This window comes from Pelodiscus sinensis, chromosome 4, assembly GCF_049634645.1.
Source record: "Pelodiscus sinensis isolate JC-2024 chromosome 4, ASM4963464v1, whole genome shotgun sequence".
In the NCBI taxonomy this organism is placed as follows: domain Eukaryota; kingdom Metazoa; phylum Chordata; order Testudines; family Trionychidae; genus Pelodiscus; species Pelodiscus sinensis.
This window is the reverse complement of record NC_134714.1, coordinates 51,059,432-51,074,367: the sequence shown is the minus strand read 5'-3', so window position 1 is coordinate 51,074,367 and position 14,936 is coordinate 51,059,432. Positions and strand designations below refer to the sequence as shown.

Here is a 14,936-nt window from a genome sequence, read left to right as displayed (position 1 = left end):
TGACAACAGTTAGGAAAGTATGTTGATACCGCTGTCTACCATGCTGATCAACCGTGTATCACTGTTTACTCATACTCCCCCATCTTTGCTCTTCTGTTGTTTCTTGTCTTAAGTTATAAACTCTTTGGGACAGGTACTATCTTCCCGTTTTGTGTTTACACAGTACCCAGCACTAGATGCTCCTCATTTATGACTAAGGCTCCTAGGTAGTATACCAATACCAACAGTAAAATGAAAATTACAAATGATCTTATTGTAACTTTTATGCATTACTACACAGTTGACCAACGGAACAGTTGAAGTATTAGTCCTTTATAACAGAGTACCTTGGCACCAAGAATAAGCAACACAACCTTCTTGAGGAGATCTAGTTATATCAAAGTAAAAATGCTCGTAGCGGTACAGCTTATTCCCATAAAGTATGGGGACTATCACTAGACACAAGGAACTTAAATCAGAATTTACCTGTACTCTCACTTTCTACAAGAAAAGTGAACACAACTGCTGAAAAACCTGAGTAGTACAAGTAGCAGCAGAATATTAAATAACGAGGTCAGATTTTTAAGGTTAAAAAAATCTAATTCTTTACAACTTCACAGGAATATGCCTCATGTAAAGTCACATAAAATCAGTATGAAACAAAATTATACATTACTATGGAAATACTCAGTTACCTGCAGATTATATGTAGATCCTGGTGTATCGTACAAGTAGAGAGGTAGACGTTCAATAGATTCTAACACTGCTATCAATTTCCGAATTAATGCAACTGCTGGCCGACTGTGAAGGGAAGCAGATGTCGCAAAAATCATTTCACATTGTCAAAAACAACTTCCTGAATTTTCAAATCTCAGGGGAGAACGTGGTTTTGTTTTGTTTTTAAAGTTTGGAAGAAAGGTGAAATCAGACTGTTTTAAAAGAGTTCAAACTTCACAAGCATATGGTACTCAGTTCATCATGCTATTCCACAACATTTCCTTTTAAAAGCCATTTTATAAATCTGTATTTATCAAAACATTAAATTATTTTAGTTAAAAATACCTTAAAAACCTTTACAAATATGGCCTCTTTAGGTACCCTATCTTTTGTAACTGAAGGGATGTTTCAAGACCCCTTTACAGTGGAAGATGCTTTCAACCTATATGTCAACATTCTTTCCATGTCTTCCAACTCCTGGTTTTTCTCTAACTCCCTCCTTCCTTCAACTACTCAAAACTGTTAGTCCTTCTGAATTCTCTTCTGCTATGTCTACATGGCAAAAAACCAACCCTGGCTGGCCCATGCTAACTGACTTGGGCTCCCATGGCTGTTTCACTGCTCTATAGACTTCCAAGCTCAGGCTGGAGCCCTGAAGAATGAGGATTCCAGAGCTCAGACTCTAGCCCGAGCCCAGGAATATATAGAGCAAGGAAACATCCCCACAATCTGAGCCCAAGTCAGGTAGCAAGGGCCAGCTATGAGTTTTTCTTTGCTGTGTCTATATTCCCTTAAACTGAGGCTTGCATCTACACAAATTATCTGATATCCCTGCACCTGGGGACTTAGATACTGATGCAGCACAAGTATAAAATAAAAATGAAAAAGTCTATTTTTCTAAGTTATGGGTTTGCCTCTTTTGCTATGGAACCTTATCAGCATTAAATATTCATTTAAATGCAATTTAACAAGCCTACACTTGCCTCTCCAAATACATTATCAAGATACATTATCAATTGAATTATGTCAGGTACTCTTTACACATTTTGGCAACTAAACTCAACCAAACTGAGCGGCATGTGGAAGGGTACTAGGATAATAAAGTACTAGAACTGAAAAGGGAAGGCCATGGGGCAAAAAGAAGAGGAATACAGGAAATAGTGTTGCAGAAAAATGCTGAAGCTCTGGACTATAAAACAGATTTGATACATAACAGTGGGGATGAACCAGATATTGTCAAATTGCACCACAAAGCAACAAATATTAAAAAAATAATGAAAATAAATCTGAGAAAGTACGAATATCATACATATTTTTAAATAACTATGAATAAAAGGCACTACACATTAATTACCACACATTTATTTTGGGAATACTTCTTTGGAAGTTAATTTCTCTAATGGCTATTTAAGTAAAACAATACTTCAGAAGGTTTATGTCAATCTACAGCACCCAATTCCACAATGCTAAATAGTCGACTATGCCACTATACAAAGAAAATTCCCATATATGATTGATAATTGTGAAGCTACTTTATGATTTTATGAATGGCATATAAATGGCATCTCTTTAATTAAGATACTGTTGCTTAAAACTAGTTTTCCTTTTCACCACTGAAGATCAAAGCTAAAATGAAAAACCCTGGAACAAATGTAGGTCTTACTTGAAGTGTTAAATTTTATGTACATATTTTAATTTGTGTTACTGCTTCACTAAGCACCACAAATAATTTTTTGTTTTTACCTTTCATCATCTTCATTTTCACTGAATGCTGTTTTGAACACGTTTATTCTCTCGATTAGCTGGCTACAATCTTGTTTCACATCTAAATCCACATTCTAATAAGAAAAAGAAACATTACTGTAATAGTGGAATGTAATCAATATATTATTACTTTACCCTGAAAAAGCATTTGTCTACACTTACTGATAGCTACTAGTACAAAAAGAAAGAAATTAAGCAAATATGCAAAACTATTTTAACCTACAGCTACACACAACTACCTTCTGTTTTGGTAGTACAGTAATTTCTCATTTATCACGGTAGATACATTTCAGAAAATGATCGTGCTAAGTGAAAACGTGTCATGTGGGGTCTATTTTCCCATTGAAAATAATGGAAAAGATGGGGGTTGCGTTTGTGCTCGTGGCTCCAGCCTGTACTTGTTAGCAGCTGGGACCAGGACATAAGGTTGAGGGAGAAAGAGGATTGAGTTATAGCAGAGAGGGGGAGGTGTATGGATTTGGGGAAAGAAAGGGAAGCACGGGGAGGGGACCTGCAGCTGGGTTTCCCCAGCTGGCCGGTCCTCGGAAGCTGTGCAGGGTTTCCCCTGTGTCCTTGCAAAGCGGCCGAGGTTCGCCGCTTGCCGCGCCATTCCCCAGCGACCCCCTCTGGCAGGATGCTTCGCTACCTCTCCTCCGCCCCCCTCTTGCAGCAGGCAGCTGGGTTCCCCAGCTGGCCGGTTGCAGGCAGCTGTACAGGGTTTCCCCTGCCTCCTTGTGTCCGGTGAGGGGTTGCCAGGGAACAGCGCAGAGAGCAGCAAACCTCCACTGCTTTGCAAGGAGGCAGGGGAAGCCCGGCGCAGCTGCCAGCAACCGGCCAGCCGGGAAAACCCAGCTGCCCACTGCAAGAGGGGGGCAGAGGAGAGGGAGTGAGGCATCCGGCCAGAGGAGGTTGCTGGGGAACTGTGCGGCGAGCGGCAAACCTCTGCCGCTTTTGCAGGGAGGCAGGGGAAGCCCCACGGAGCTGCAGGCAACCAGCCTGCCGGTCAGGGAAATCGTGTTATTGCAGGGATGGTCGTGTTTTTCGAAAAATGTTCCCTACAAAAAAAATAGTGCTATCGCGAAAACGTGTTAAGCAGACACATATTAAGTGAGGAATTACTGTATATATACTCTTCAGCTGACTTAATTCTCTATAGCTCCATTTAAATCAGAGAGAAGCTATGCTTATTTATACTAGGTGAGGATCTTGCCCTTTATTATAAATTGTTCCATTTTTGAAGTAAATTGTATTCTTTTCTGAACACCCCCAAATTTTCAGTAAACTTACATTATTTAAAACAGTAAGAAGTGCCTGCACTAAGCCACTACTGCACATTTCATAGGGTGAGATGGTGTTTTCATCCTTCAACAGAACAATTAAGTTTTCTAAAGCAGTCTTCATTAAATCTCTCCAAGTATTTTCTCCTTCAATGCACTGGAGACAAAGAGAAAGAAAAATCAGACAAGTTAGTATATTGCAACTCAATAATTATTTCAACATATACCATGTTTGACAAAATATGTACAAATTATAAAGTTGTAAACCTGAAATGTCATGTCTAAATCTACTGCAGCTTTCCCTTTTTTCATGACAGATACATTAAGATATGAAAGCCTGTACTTACCTGTCTGTTTGTATGAAGTTCCCAAGAAGATTCTAATTGGGTTGCTATGTTCCTCAATGTTACAACTACTCCTCGAGGCATACTTTCAACAGCTTTAAAATGATCATCATATAAATCTCTTGCCATAGTTCGTACCTGCCAGAAATTATTCTAAGAATCAGAATGTTCTTCTATTTTAGTATGCATACCTAGTCATTTAGATTTACTGCCAGGAGTGGAATAGGAGGGCCTTACTCTGCCCACAGACGGTGGACAACAGTGGCAGGCTACACAGAAAATCTCTTCTACACAAGGCACCATAGCCTATTCCACAGACACTCCTCCTTGAAGGTTTTGTTGTCACCATTGAGGCACTCCACTTCTGTCATGAGAAACTCCATGTGGAGCCGAAGACAGAAAAAGGAGTGATGGATGGCTGAAAAAAAATTTGTTACTTTTCTGAGCTTGGCAAAGAAATTATAATGGTTCCACATCCACTACAAATATATTATTTTGATCTTTACAGAGGGTGCAAATATAAAAACAACTTTACAGGTTGAACTTCTCTAGTCCGGCACACTCTAGTCTGGCAACATCCATGTTCTATCATGATTTTAGTTAGTTGGGTGACACTTACCATGCGTGTGACCAGGTTTCCTATGTTCCCATAAAGTTTGTTTACAGCCACCAGTCCTAGCTCTCAGTATTCTGTGATGTTATTTATAGCTCTAATTCACCCACAAAATGTCTTCTAAGAGCCCAATAAGCAGTGGAAGTGTTGGTAATGCTGCTAGACAATATTGACTTCCCACAGTTCAGCAAATTGTCTGGTTAGGCACCAGTCACATCCCCAGGATGCTGGAACAGAGAGGTTCAACCTGTAGTTGAATACCTGAGTATCATCTTTATTCAAAACAGGAGGAGATAACAGGCTTGGGAGCACTGTGACAACTGTACTAATAAATTTGCTTTAGTACAATACCCAAATATACATGTGAAACTACTAGACTTTATTCAAGATTCTATCACCTGGGCTTTCTTTTTTCAAGATGTCTACGACAAGTTAGATGAGAGGGGAGGAATATAAATCGATCACACAACCACAAAGGTAGAGTAAAGGTAATCGCATTGCCTTGATAAACAACAATTTTGTAAATCGAAAACCTCAGTGCCTGTTACTAAACCTCAAACACACATGCTTACAAAAAAACTAAGTTGGGACTGTCTGCACCATAGGCAAAGGCTACCAAACCTATAGGAATTGCTTATCTGTGCCTATGTCTACACTGATATCATAGACAAGGTTTAAACTAATTTCTATTATAAATCCAGTTTTTCCTAACACTCCATCCCACTTCATAAATTCTAAACCAACTCACCAAAATTTTTATGTGATCTTACACAAAGGAAGAACTTTTCAGAGAGTCTGAAACCAACAGGAGAAGATGTCCACTAAGTGAACATTTAGGAAATTAGGTATTTTGCTTTTCGAAATTTTCCTAATTTTTTTTTTGCCTCATAATAATGCCTTGTATTCTATGCAGCAATTACTTAATACAGACTCTGGATTTCTGCAACACTTCCTCCCAAGATGTCTTCCTTTCATTGCTCCTCATCCAACCAGGTGACAGAACAGTATTTAATATTTATTTTTATATCAAGTTCTAGTTTACATTTCCTCCAGATTTAAATTTTCAATGTGGTACATATTATGGCATGTGGGCAGAAAACACTTTTCCAAATGGCTATTGCTGCAGGCTCTCTGTGGACTCTGGCATATAACACTGCATCACCATATTTACCAAGCATATTTGGTTCATGTTCTACAAGTTTCAGTCACAGCCATCTGAGTTTAACGCTTGTTATAAGAAAGAGAAATTTAGTTTCTGGAACACAGTAAATAATAAAATATAAATATGCAGCCAGATACACAACACTATAACTGTATAATACTAGTAAAACAAGATGCCAGAAATTCAGGCCGTTTAATTTGATGACCTTACCTAAAACTGGGGGGGGGGGGGGGGGGAGGGGGAGCAGCAGAGGTTGTCCATTTTTACATAAGTTTGAGATGGAAAAAAAATTAGTTCTTTTCTGACTGAACTTGTTACCAATTAAATCAATGACAACATTTCCATTTATTTAAATAAAGCAAGAACAAACATTTCATGTCATTAATTCATGAATTAGGGACACCAAGTTCCAAAAACAATTCTTCTGAGAAAAAGTACACAGTCTTGTAACTTTCTCTGTTTGAGTCATTCTGCACAATTATGTATAAAGACAGGTGACATCTTTGTCTACAGCAATTAATTAATGTACACTAATCAGGGTATCGTATTTTAGAGGATGGGATTTCTCTCAAAATGATAAATTCAGACAGGTAGAAAGACTGGACAAGAGCCAGAGTATTACTGTAGACGGAAAAAAATGACTAATGACCAGGGCTCGACAAACAATGTAATCTACTCGCCTGTGGCGAGTAGATTATACCCCAAAAGAGCCGGCGCAGGACGATCTGCGCATGAGCAGAGCGCAGAACTGGGCGGCTGGCGAGTGGGGTACACCACCACTCAGAGAGCCCTGCTAATGACCATAGTATAATTAATACTCATTTGGTTGTTAAAAACCTCACTTTTAAGAATGGATCTCTTTATAACTTAAAAAAATTGAAATATAGCAAACCGTACAAGCTCACAAACCTTTTGCTTTGTTTTCTCTAACTTGGATTTCAGTTTTCTACCTCTTTTGCCAGTCCAGCCAGTGACAAATTCTGATCCTGCAAACCAATTTTAAATTTTTTTTTAATTTGATACTTAACACATATACACACATATTTCTTCCCAGACCTGTTTATTTCACACACTTACCCAAAGAGGTTTCAGCAGTAAATGAATGTTTAGTTCCTCTATTAGATTCAAAAACAAAGCCTGGTAGATCTTCTTTCAGTATTGTAGCTTGCTGACCATCTGAATTGTGTATAGCAATTTCGCCTTCCTTGAGGCAGGTGAGTGACCAATTTCCCACTGTAAGTTTAGTAGGTCCAGGAGCTGATAAAATTGGCTGACTTGTGGTAGATGGCTTTACTTGGCTTCGAGCTCTTTGTAATTTCTCTAAGAATTCACTTCTACTTTCTATTAATAAAAAACAATAAATATTCTATTACTCAACTTCAAACAATATATTTCAAGCAAAAGGGTTTTTTCAGAAGCAAAGGTGGAGTTTAAGTAAAGTTGGTGCAAAATTTAATTTTAGATTAAGGCTCTTAATGTTTTGAACTCCCGTCCTCCGTATTTATACATAAGAATAGTATTTAATTGCATGATAACCTAAGAACCACGCAACATAGCTTTTCAAGGGTGACATATGTTTGTTAGGTTGTGTAACTGTGGATGCAAAGTAAGGTTAAACAAATCCATGTTAAACTTTAACTACCCTTGTAAAAATTTAATTTACTTCACTACTGTTAATACTACATTCTCTAGGAGCCAGGAGTCCAAATTAGGAGTAACAGGAGTCCAAATTAGGGATGTTAAAGACTAGCTGACTATCCGATAAGCATTTGCTCATCGGATAATGTTTTGACTAGTCAACTACTTGAAACCCCCACCCGCTGAAATAGAGGCAGCAAAGGAGGGGAAAAGGGTACTTCAAAGTTGTGCAGCAGCTGCCCCTTTAAAATGCCGTCTCCACATTTCAAAGGGGCAGCCGCGGAGACTGGGGTTAGCTTACTCCGTGAACACCCCAGCTGACCCCGGGTTCCAGGGAAGTGCCATGCGGAGCCCAGGAATGGCTTTGAAATGCACAAGAGCCCCCACTGGGGACTCTGTGTATTTCAAAGCAGGCACGCCATGTGCAGCCTGAATCAGCGGGACTTACTCCTGACCCAGGCTATACGTGGAGTTCCGCATTCCTCCTTTAAAATGTAAAAGAGCCCCAGCAAGTAGGAATGCGGAAGTGCCTATCGACTAGTCAACTAGTCAATTAACCGCATTTTAACATCCTTAGTCCAAATCAACCCTCCAAAAGAAAAAACACATTAAAAGGGAAATGGCATTTGCAATTTTTACATTCAAAAGGGATTGGGTGAGAGAATGCAGTAAAATGCCAGTTACCCAGAATGAACACAAAGAGGGCTACTGCAGACCCAGGAGACCACAACATCACTACAGGTTGAAGCTCTCTGATTTGGCACCTTTGGGACCAGTGGCAACCCACAGGAAGCTGGGTTATCAATATTGTCTAGCAGCATACAAACACTTGCACTGTTGACTTGGCTCTTAGAAGACATTTAGGGGTAAATTAGAGCTAAACAACAGCTAAATAACAGAACAGAGCCAGGACTGGTGGCTATAAACAAACTTTATGGGTCATGGGAAACTTGGCCACACCCACGATAAGCAGATATTCAGCTAAGTAAAATCATGCCGGACCAGAGAGTTCCAGACTAGAGAGGTTCAACCTGTACTCCCATTGTACTGACTTACTCAGGCCTTCCGCTCCACATACATATGAACAGCTTAGTCGGTTTAATAATATTAAACTTATAACCAGCAGTTTTATGGCATAATTCAAGGAACTAACAAGAGGGGAGAAACAGAATAGTATTCTGTATACCTGTGAATAATTTTGGATAATGTCAGCCTAGGCTGCCTAACAATTATCTCAAATAGCTGTCGTTATATGTTGTTTTCTTTAAAGGTGTGAAGCTAAGTCATATTAAACCCTTGTGTGAATGTTCAAATTTAGAATTACAATGGCATTAGTTCACTCAAAGAATTATCTACAGGGACATTTAAGTTGCTGGAAGCTTGGATATAAACACAGTCCAGTTCACACCAACCTGCTGCACACAAGTGTTAATGTGGACCCTACTAAAGAACACCAACAATTCCTTCATGCGCTTGGATCTATGCCAATGGGATAGACCAAAGCACACAAAGGAACTGTTAGTGCATACCAACAGGATCCATATAAACACTTAATGATTGCATGGTATGTAGGATAGATTTACATCCCAGTTTACCACAAACTAAACATTCACATAGCTGTATGTCCCAAGAATAAGGATAAGTGAACAAAGGCCACAACAGGGGCTTAGTATACTTTAACTTCACAATGTTAGTTAATTTAGCTTAACTTTTCTGGGAGTTCCACTGTAGAAAAGCCCTAATGTGGCTCTGTGAAGTTGTCCTAGTAAGATACCTCTCTGAAGTCATTAAAAGCACTTTTAGGGTTTTTTTCTCTATCCAAAACTGCATCGCACCACATGCAATAGAACAGAGTACTGTGAACAATACAACAATATAAACTCTATATAGAATATATAAATAGGCAAATACCACTATAATATTTTATAGGTGGATTTAAGAAAAAGTTATTAAAAATGGTTTCCATATACATTATAAACCTAGAAACAAGTTTATTAAACTTCCTATGATTCTAGTCACTAGTATATCATTAGTGATATAAGGGGCAACAGAAGGAAGAAAGCACACTGAAGGACAGCAAAGCTACCTTTCTAGCTACCTGGAAAGCACTACCTAAACAAATCTACTTATCTTCCCCTTTGTTCCCACATGAGTATAATTTTTTCTTCTTGATGGAAAATGGGAAGGCATGGGAAACTTGGTCTAAAGTTACATGACTACAACTTGGGATTCCATTATCGAAACCATTTTTATTAGATATCCTTCATTCAAATGCCTGTCTCATGCAAGGGCAGTGTAGTCCATCTTTTGGAGTGGAGAAAGTAAAATTAAGCTTGCTTCAGTGATTGTGGGTTTTTTTATACTTTTATTTTTCAAATATAATCTTAACTTTGACATTCCAGGCAAGGCATTTGAAGAAATGACAAAGTTTAAAGGTTTCACACCCTTAACAGTAGGAACTAAAACTCATGTTTAGATTTTTTTTTCCTTGGAATTTCTATTGGCTTTCAGCATTGGAACTCTAACTTCCTCTTCCTTGACATTTCAAGCCATCAAGCTGATAACACCACTACATCCTGTTTCAATTCTGAACCACGACACCCCATTATTCAATTTCAAAATTTGAGTGGTGTAAAACCACAATGCAGCTGATAATTTACAAACGTATGAACTGTTGGTCTATTGAAAAAATTAAACAAAGAGGACTACTTCTATCTCTTGGATAAAAGCAACAATCAACATTCTTTATAGAAGTTGTATGTTCTGAACAGAGTATAGAAAATATACCGTGGAATACTTATAGCTCCAGAACAAATGGTCTGGAGCTCAGACTATTAGTAATATAGTCTCATAAAAGTCCCCTCAGCCACAACCAATTAAGTTGTTGTGACATGTTTCACAACCTTGATGAGAAACTCTCTTATGTTCTTCTTCCAACATAGGCAATTTCATTCTGCTAACTAGAAGAAAACAGTTAACTAACATTTTAACCTGTTTTTCTGAAAGGGCCACCACAAAGTGCTTTACTGATTGGGATGATACAATGAAGTGTACACGAACAATCAGAACAAAATAAGTTAATACACTTTTCCTGGCAAGATGTTTTCTGAACATAATCACCAAGAAAGTCAAGTTTCAAGCTATTTGACAAAAAACTTCACAATTAACTAACCACCTTCTATCTGTTTACTATTTAATAAGCCATTTTTTGTAAAAAAAAGAATAAGCCAAATTAAACAATGTAAACCAGATTTATTTTATAGTGAAGATTAGAAAAAATTATACCCGAACTATCTGATCCGCCTTCAGGACTCCCACTTGAATACATTGTTGCCAGTTTTCCATCCAAGATAAATCTGAACCATCCATTGCTACCATTGGACAGTTCCAAGGCTGCTGCATCACTCCAGATATACAAACAGTCCCTTCCCCTAATGATGGACCACTCTCTCCAATGATATGGTTTACCCTGCTGCAATTCTTTAGCATCTTCTTGGGGTTCATCCTCCTGTAAAGTTACATAAAATAATTCAGAAAGAGGTAATTTAAATAAATTTGCTGTAAAGGTACACAAAGCTAGACCCACAAACTCAAAGTTCAAAATATAAACGCAAACCATGAAATAATGCTTTCAAAAGTTTTGAGTTTAATGAGAGAATCTGAATAAGTAGCCCTTACCTCTCCATAAATTACACAGAAAATTACATGTAATTAAAAACCATATATATTGCATCAGCCATCATAATACAACAGCGGTATTGTGCAGGATACTGACAAAGAAGAAACTTAATATGAGACTACAAAATAGTTTCAACCTTGCTTTAACAAAAGAATGCTTTATTATCTACTATTTCGATGCACTGAATTTTGTGAACTACTTTTTTTGTAGGATACTTACACACAAATATTCCCTCTCACCCCCCAAACTTCCAGTTTTAACAATATGGCTTTTTTCCCCCCCCTCAATTTGTTCTCCAGTGCTATAACATTACATCGCCTAGAAGAAAAATCACTAAACATTATTTGCCTTGACAAAGTAAAAGTTGTATTGGTGCTGGAAATTAGTAGAGATGGCAATGAGTAGTTAATTTCATGGTAGTTGGGAATTGATGATTTACTTAATGTATTCAATTTACATACTCAAATTTTCTGTAATTTGAGGGGTTTTCTGTTTTACTATATTATTGTGAGATTTAGAATTTAGCTATTTAGATACAACTTTTTTATACTACAACTGAAAATAGAATAAATTCTACTTATCAGTTATTTCTCAGTAATTTTACAGAGCACTGTGTGAATATCAGCTAATTAATCCCTACAACAATTAAGAGATAAGTATTATCTCCATTTTTAAAGATGGGAACACAAGTAGAGGGTTTGATTTCCCGTTTAAATGCATATTACGTTACTGTGACGGAGCGGCGGGGGCTGAAGAGCCAAACCCCACACCCCGCACTCAAGCGGCTGGCAGGGCGCCAACTGCAGCAGGGCCGGGAGAGGGAAGGAGGGACCGTGGTGCGCATGTACCGGCATCCCGGAAAACGGGCGCCAGCTTTGAAAAGGAAGGGCTCCTGCCCCAAAAAGGGGGCAGGGACCGAGGCCAACAAGGTGCCGGGAACGGGCGGTGCCAATCCGTTCGGGCCTATACTGGACGGACCGGCAGGCTCGGGGGCAATGAGGGGGACAGGACGCCCGGCGAACCAGACTGCCAGGAGAGTCCCGAAGACAGGTGGCACCAGCCTGCCCAGACTGGGGTAGAAGCAACCGCGGGACCTGGAGACTGCGAGAACCAGACAGCGGACAACCCGAGGGAAGGAAGGAGCCAAGGACGGGACCAAGGAGGACCCGAGGGCTAGTGAGTTGCGGTATTGACCGCCCCCCGGTCGAGCAAGGCGTCACTGACGCCTGTTCTTACGGGCCTGGGCTGGAACCCGGAGAGAGGGAGAGTTCAGGTTCCCCTTCCCTCATGGCCAGTGCCGAGGCGTTTATAGCTACTTAACGGACCGGAAAGGACTTACAGGCACAAGGAAAGAGGACTGAGGTGGTGGGCCAACCCCGGGATGGGGAAGAAGCCGTAACAGTTACTCAACTAAATAGTGATGTTAATTTAACAAAACAGAACAGCTTGTGGTACTTCACTTATCATTTGGTCCAGCATTGCCTGGAATTCTACTCTCTCACCAATTACTGGAATTATATATTTTTTCACATTTTCATTAAGTTGCAAAGATCAGACAGAAGATAGCTTTGAAGAACAGACATAGCTAGATATTGCTGTATACTTACTTTCTCTGGTTTAGACTCCTCTTCATTCTCATCATCTGAAGATGGCCCCGCCAAAGTTGACACTTTACTAATTACACCAAGCCTAGCAAGCTGGTCTAGAAAAATGTCACCACCTTTGTCTACCAAATCCCTTATAATTTGCAAGGCAAGCAAGTGGCCATCATCATCATCCTGCAAGAAATTGGTGTGGAAAGGAAAGAACAAAGGAGAGAGGGGGTTTATGACAAGCCATTTCAAATTTTAAGCACTGTTGCTCCACCACTTAAACAGTTCACATAACGGCCTGTTGATTTATCAAAATTAAAACACATCCGATGAAACATCAAACTATTAGCTATGTTCTAATATGAAGTAATCACAAAATATTGGTATTTATTTCCCAGAGAGATTAAATACATTATAAAAGCAGTACAAAGAAGTTAAAAGGGGGCAATTTTGTGTTTCGCCAATACAGTGTTCTATCATAAATAATAGGAATATAAAATCCCAGTTGATCAGTTAACTGGTTAAATCTTCAACTTAACCAGTTAACCAATAAGCAAAATCCTGCTTCCACACTTGAGGCTGCGGCTCCTGGTCTCATCCCATGCACAATGGCCAGCTTCTCCTCCTGGCTCCCCAGCACATGGACAGCACATGGCAGGGGGCTGCTCTCAGGTACCCGTTTCCAGTACCCTTACTAGGTATCCCTAATAAATAATAAAAAGGATAAGCTTACCTCTTGATCCAGAACAGTAGCAGTGATCTCAACCAATACTGTAGGCAGGTTGTGACCAGCATCAGAATCACAAACCTCTTTTAACAGTGCTTCAGAACAAAAATGAATCATTTTTCTAACGAGGGCAAGACTTGCTTTCCTTTAAAATTAATTAAAATTACAAATTATTCCTTGCAAAGCCAAACAATCTTAACAAGTGATAAAAGTATTTAAGAAAAGAGAGCTACAAATGTTTCTGGCTTCAGCTCCCACTCACATTTGTCATGCCTTTTTCCACTAGATTAAAGAGCTCTTAATAACCTTATTTTCTTCCTGTTTACCACAGAGCCCAGGGTCCAGCCTGATCCTGAATGTCTACACTGCAATTTTATGAGCCTGCAGCCTGAGGGCACAAGTCAGCTGACTCTTATTTCACTGTAGACATTGCAAGTCCAAGTCTTTAATTGCATAGCCTTTTCTCCAGCCCTGTGATAATTTGTTAGCTCGTCTTCATCCTTTCTAGTTTTTCCAACATCCCTTTTAAAAACTGCACGCAGTCTTCTAGTTTATACAACCAAAGACTATATTAGTCCCTTTTGCCATGGAATTACATTTGAAGTTCAGATAGTGACACCTGCCTACCATAAATGCTTCATCCTTAATGCAACAATTCTCCCCATTGCAAAGAACTGCAAGCTTACCATCTCTTTCAACTGCTCTCTTCCCTTAAGTCTACCAACAACATAAATCCTGACAATTCTTCCAGAGTATGACAAGTCTTCCTTCTCTCCATTCCCAATACATAAATTTGTCCTACCTTGGCTATGACAACCTCTTCTCAGGCTTTTCAGTCTCTTACTGTATCCTTTTCAATCTGTCCTAAATACTACGGCTGAAATTTTATTTGCCATTCCAACTGTGATCCAGCCTCTTCTTCAGTAACCTTCGCTTGTTACCAGTTACTTTCTGCTTCAAATAAAACTGTTTCTTTTGTCCTTCAAAGACAAGTCCTAGCGAACAGGGACTGCTAACAGGGAGTTTGGAGAGGGAGTTCTCCTGGTGAAGGAGGACGCTAATACAGGACTCAAGTGAAGTGGCTGTCTGTAGTGTGTGTTTGAGGGTTTCTTGCTGTTTGCTGAGCTTGTGTTTAGCAGGTGGGTGGGTGTGTGTTCCCACCACCTGTCCGCAGAGTGTATGCTGTGGCTGACATGTGGAAGCTGTAAGCTTCTAATCAGGGTTTGAAATCTAGAAGCCTCTGCTCATTGGTTGAGCCTTAATCAAGGGGAGGGGCTATCAGGCAGTCCAGGGCTTTATAAAGGAGTGAGTCAGCGACCAGAAACTGCTAACAGGGAGTTTGGAGAGAGAGTTCAGAAGGGGAGTGGGAAGGGGCGAGATACACTCACCATTCTTTAAAATCTTTCACTACACTCCTGCCCCTCAAGGAGGCATTTAACAACAA

General features: G+C 39.5%; 1 protein-coding gene across 7 annotated transcripts in view; it reads right to left on the bottom strand.

Moving 5' to 3' along the window:
* The window catches only part of HECTD1 (HECT domain E3 ubiquitin protein ligase 1), a 101,841-nt gene that overhangs the window by 51,882 nt on the left and 35,023 nt on the right, over positions 1 to 14,936 (bottom strand). For all 7 annotated transcript variants that reach the window (XM_075926972.1, XM_075926976.1, XM_075926970.1 and 4 more), the window contains exons 11-19: positions 13,499 to 13,637; positions 12,781 to 12,951; positions 10,780 to 11,002; positions 6,934 to 7,197; positions 6,766 to 6,842; positions 4,085 to 4,219; positions 3,748 to 3,894; positions 2,440 to 2,534; positions 675 to 780 (exon numbers count right to left, since the gene is read on the bottom strand). In XM_075926972.1, coding sequence (XP_075783087.1) covers positions 675 to 780; positions 2,440 to 2,534; positions 3,748 to 3,894; positions 4,085 to 4,219; positions 6,766 to 6,842; positions 6,934 to 7,197; positions 10,780 to 11,002; positions 12,781 to 12,951; positions 13,499 to 13,637 — 1,357 coding nt within the window. The remainder of the gene's footprint in view (positions 1 to 674; positions 781 to 2,439; positions 2,535 to 3,747; positions 3,895 to 4,084; positions 4,220 to 6,765; positions 6,843 to 6,933; positions 7,198 to 10,779; positions 11,003 to 12,780; positions 12,952 to 13,498; positions 13,638 to 14,936) is intronic.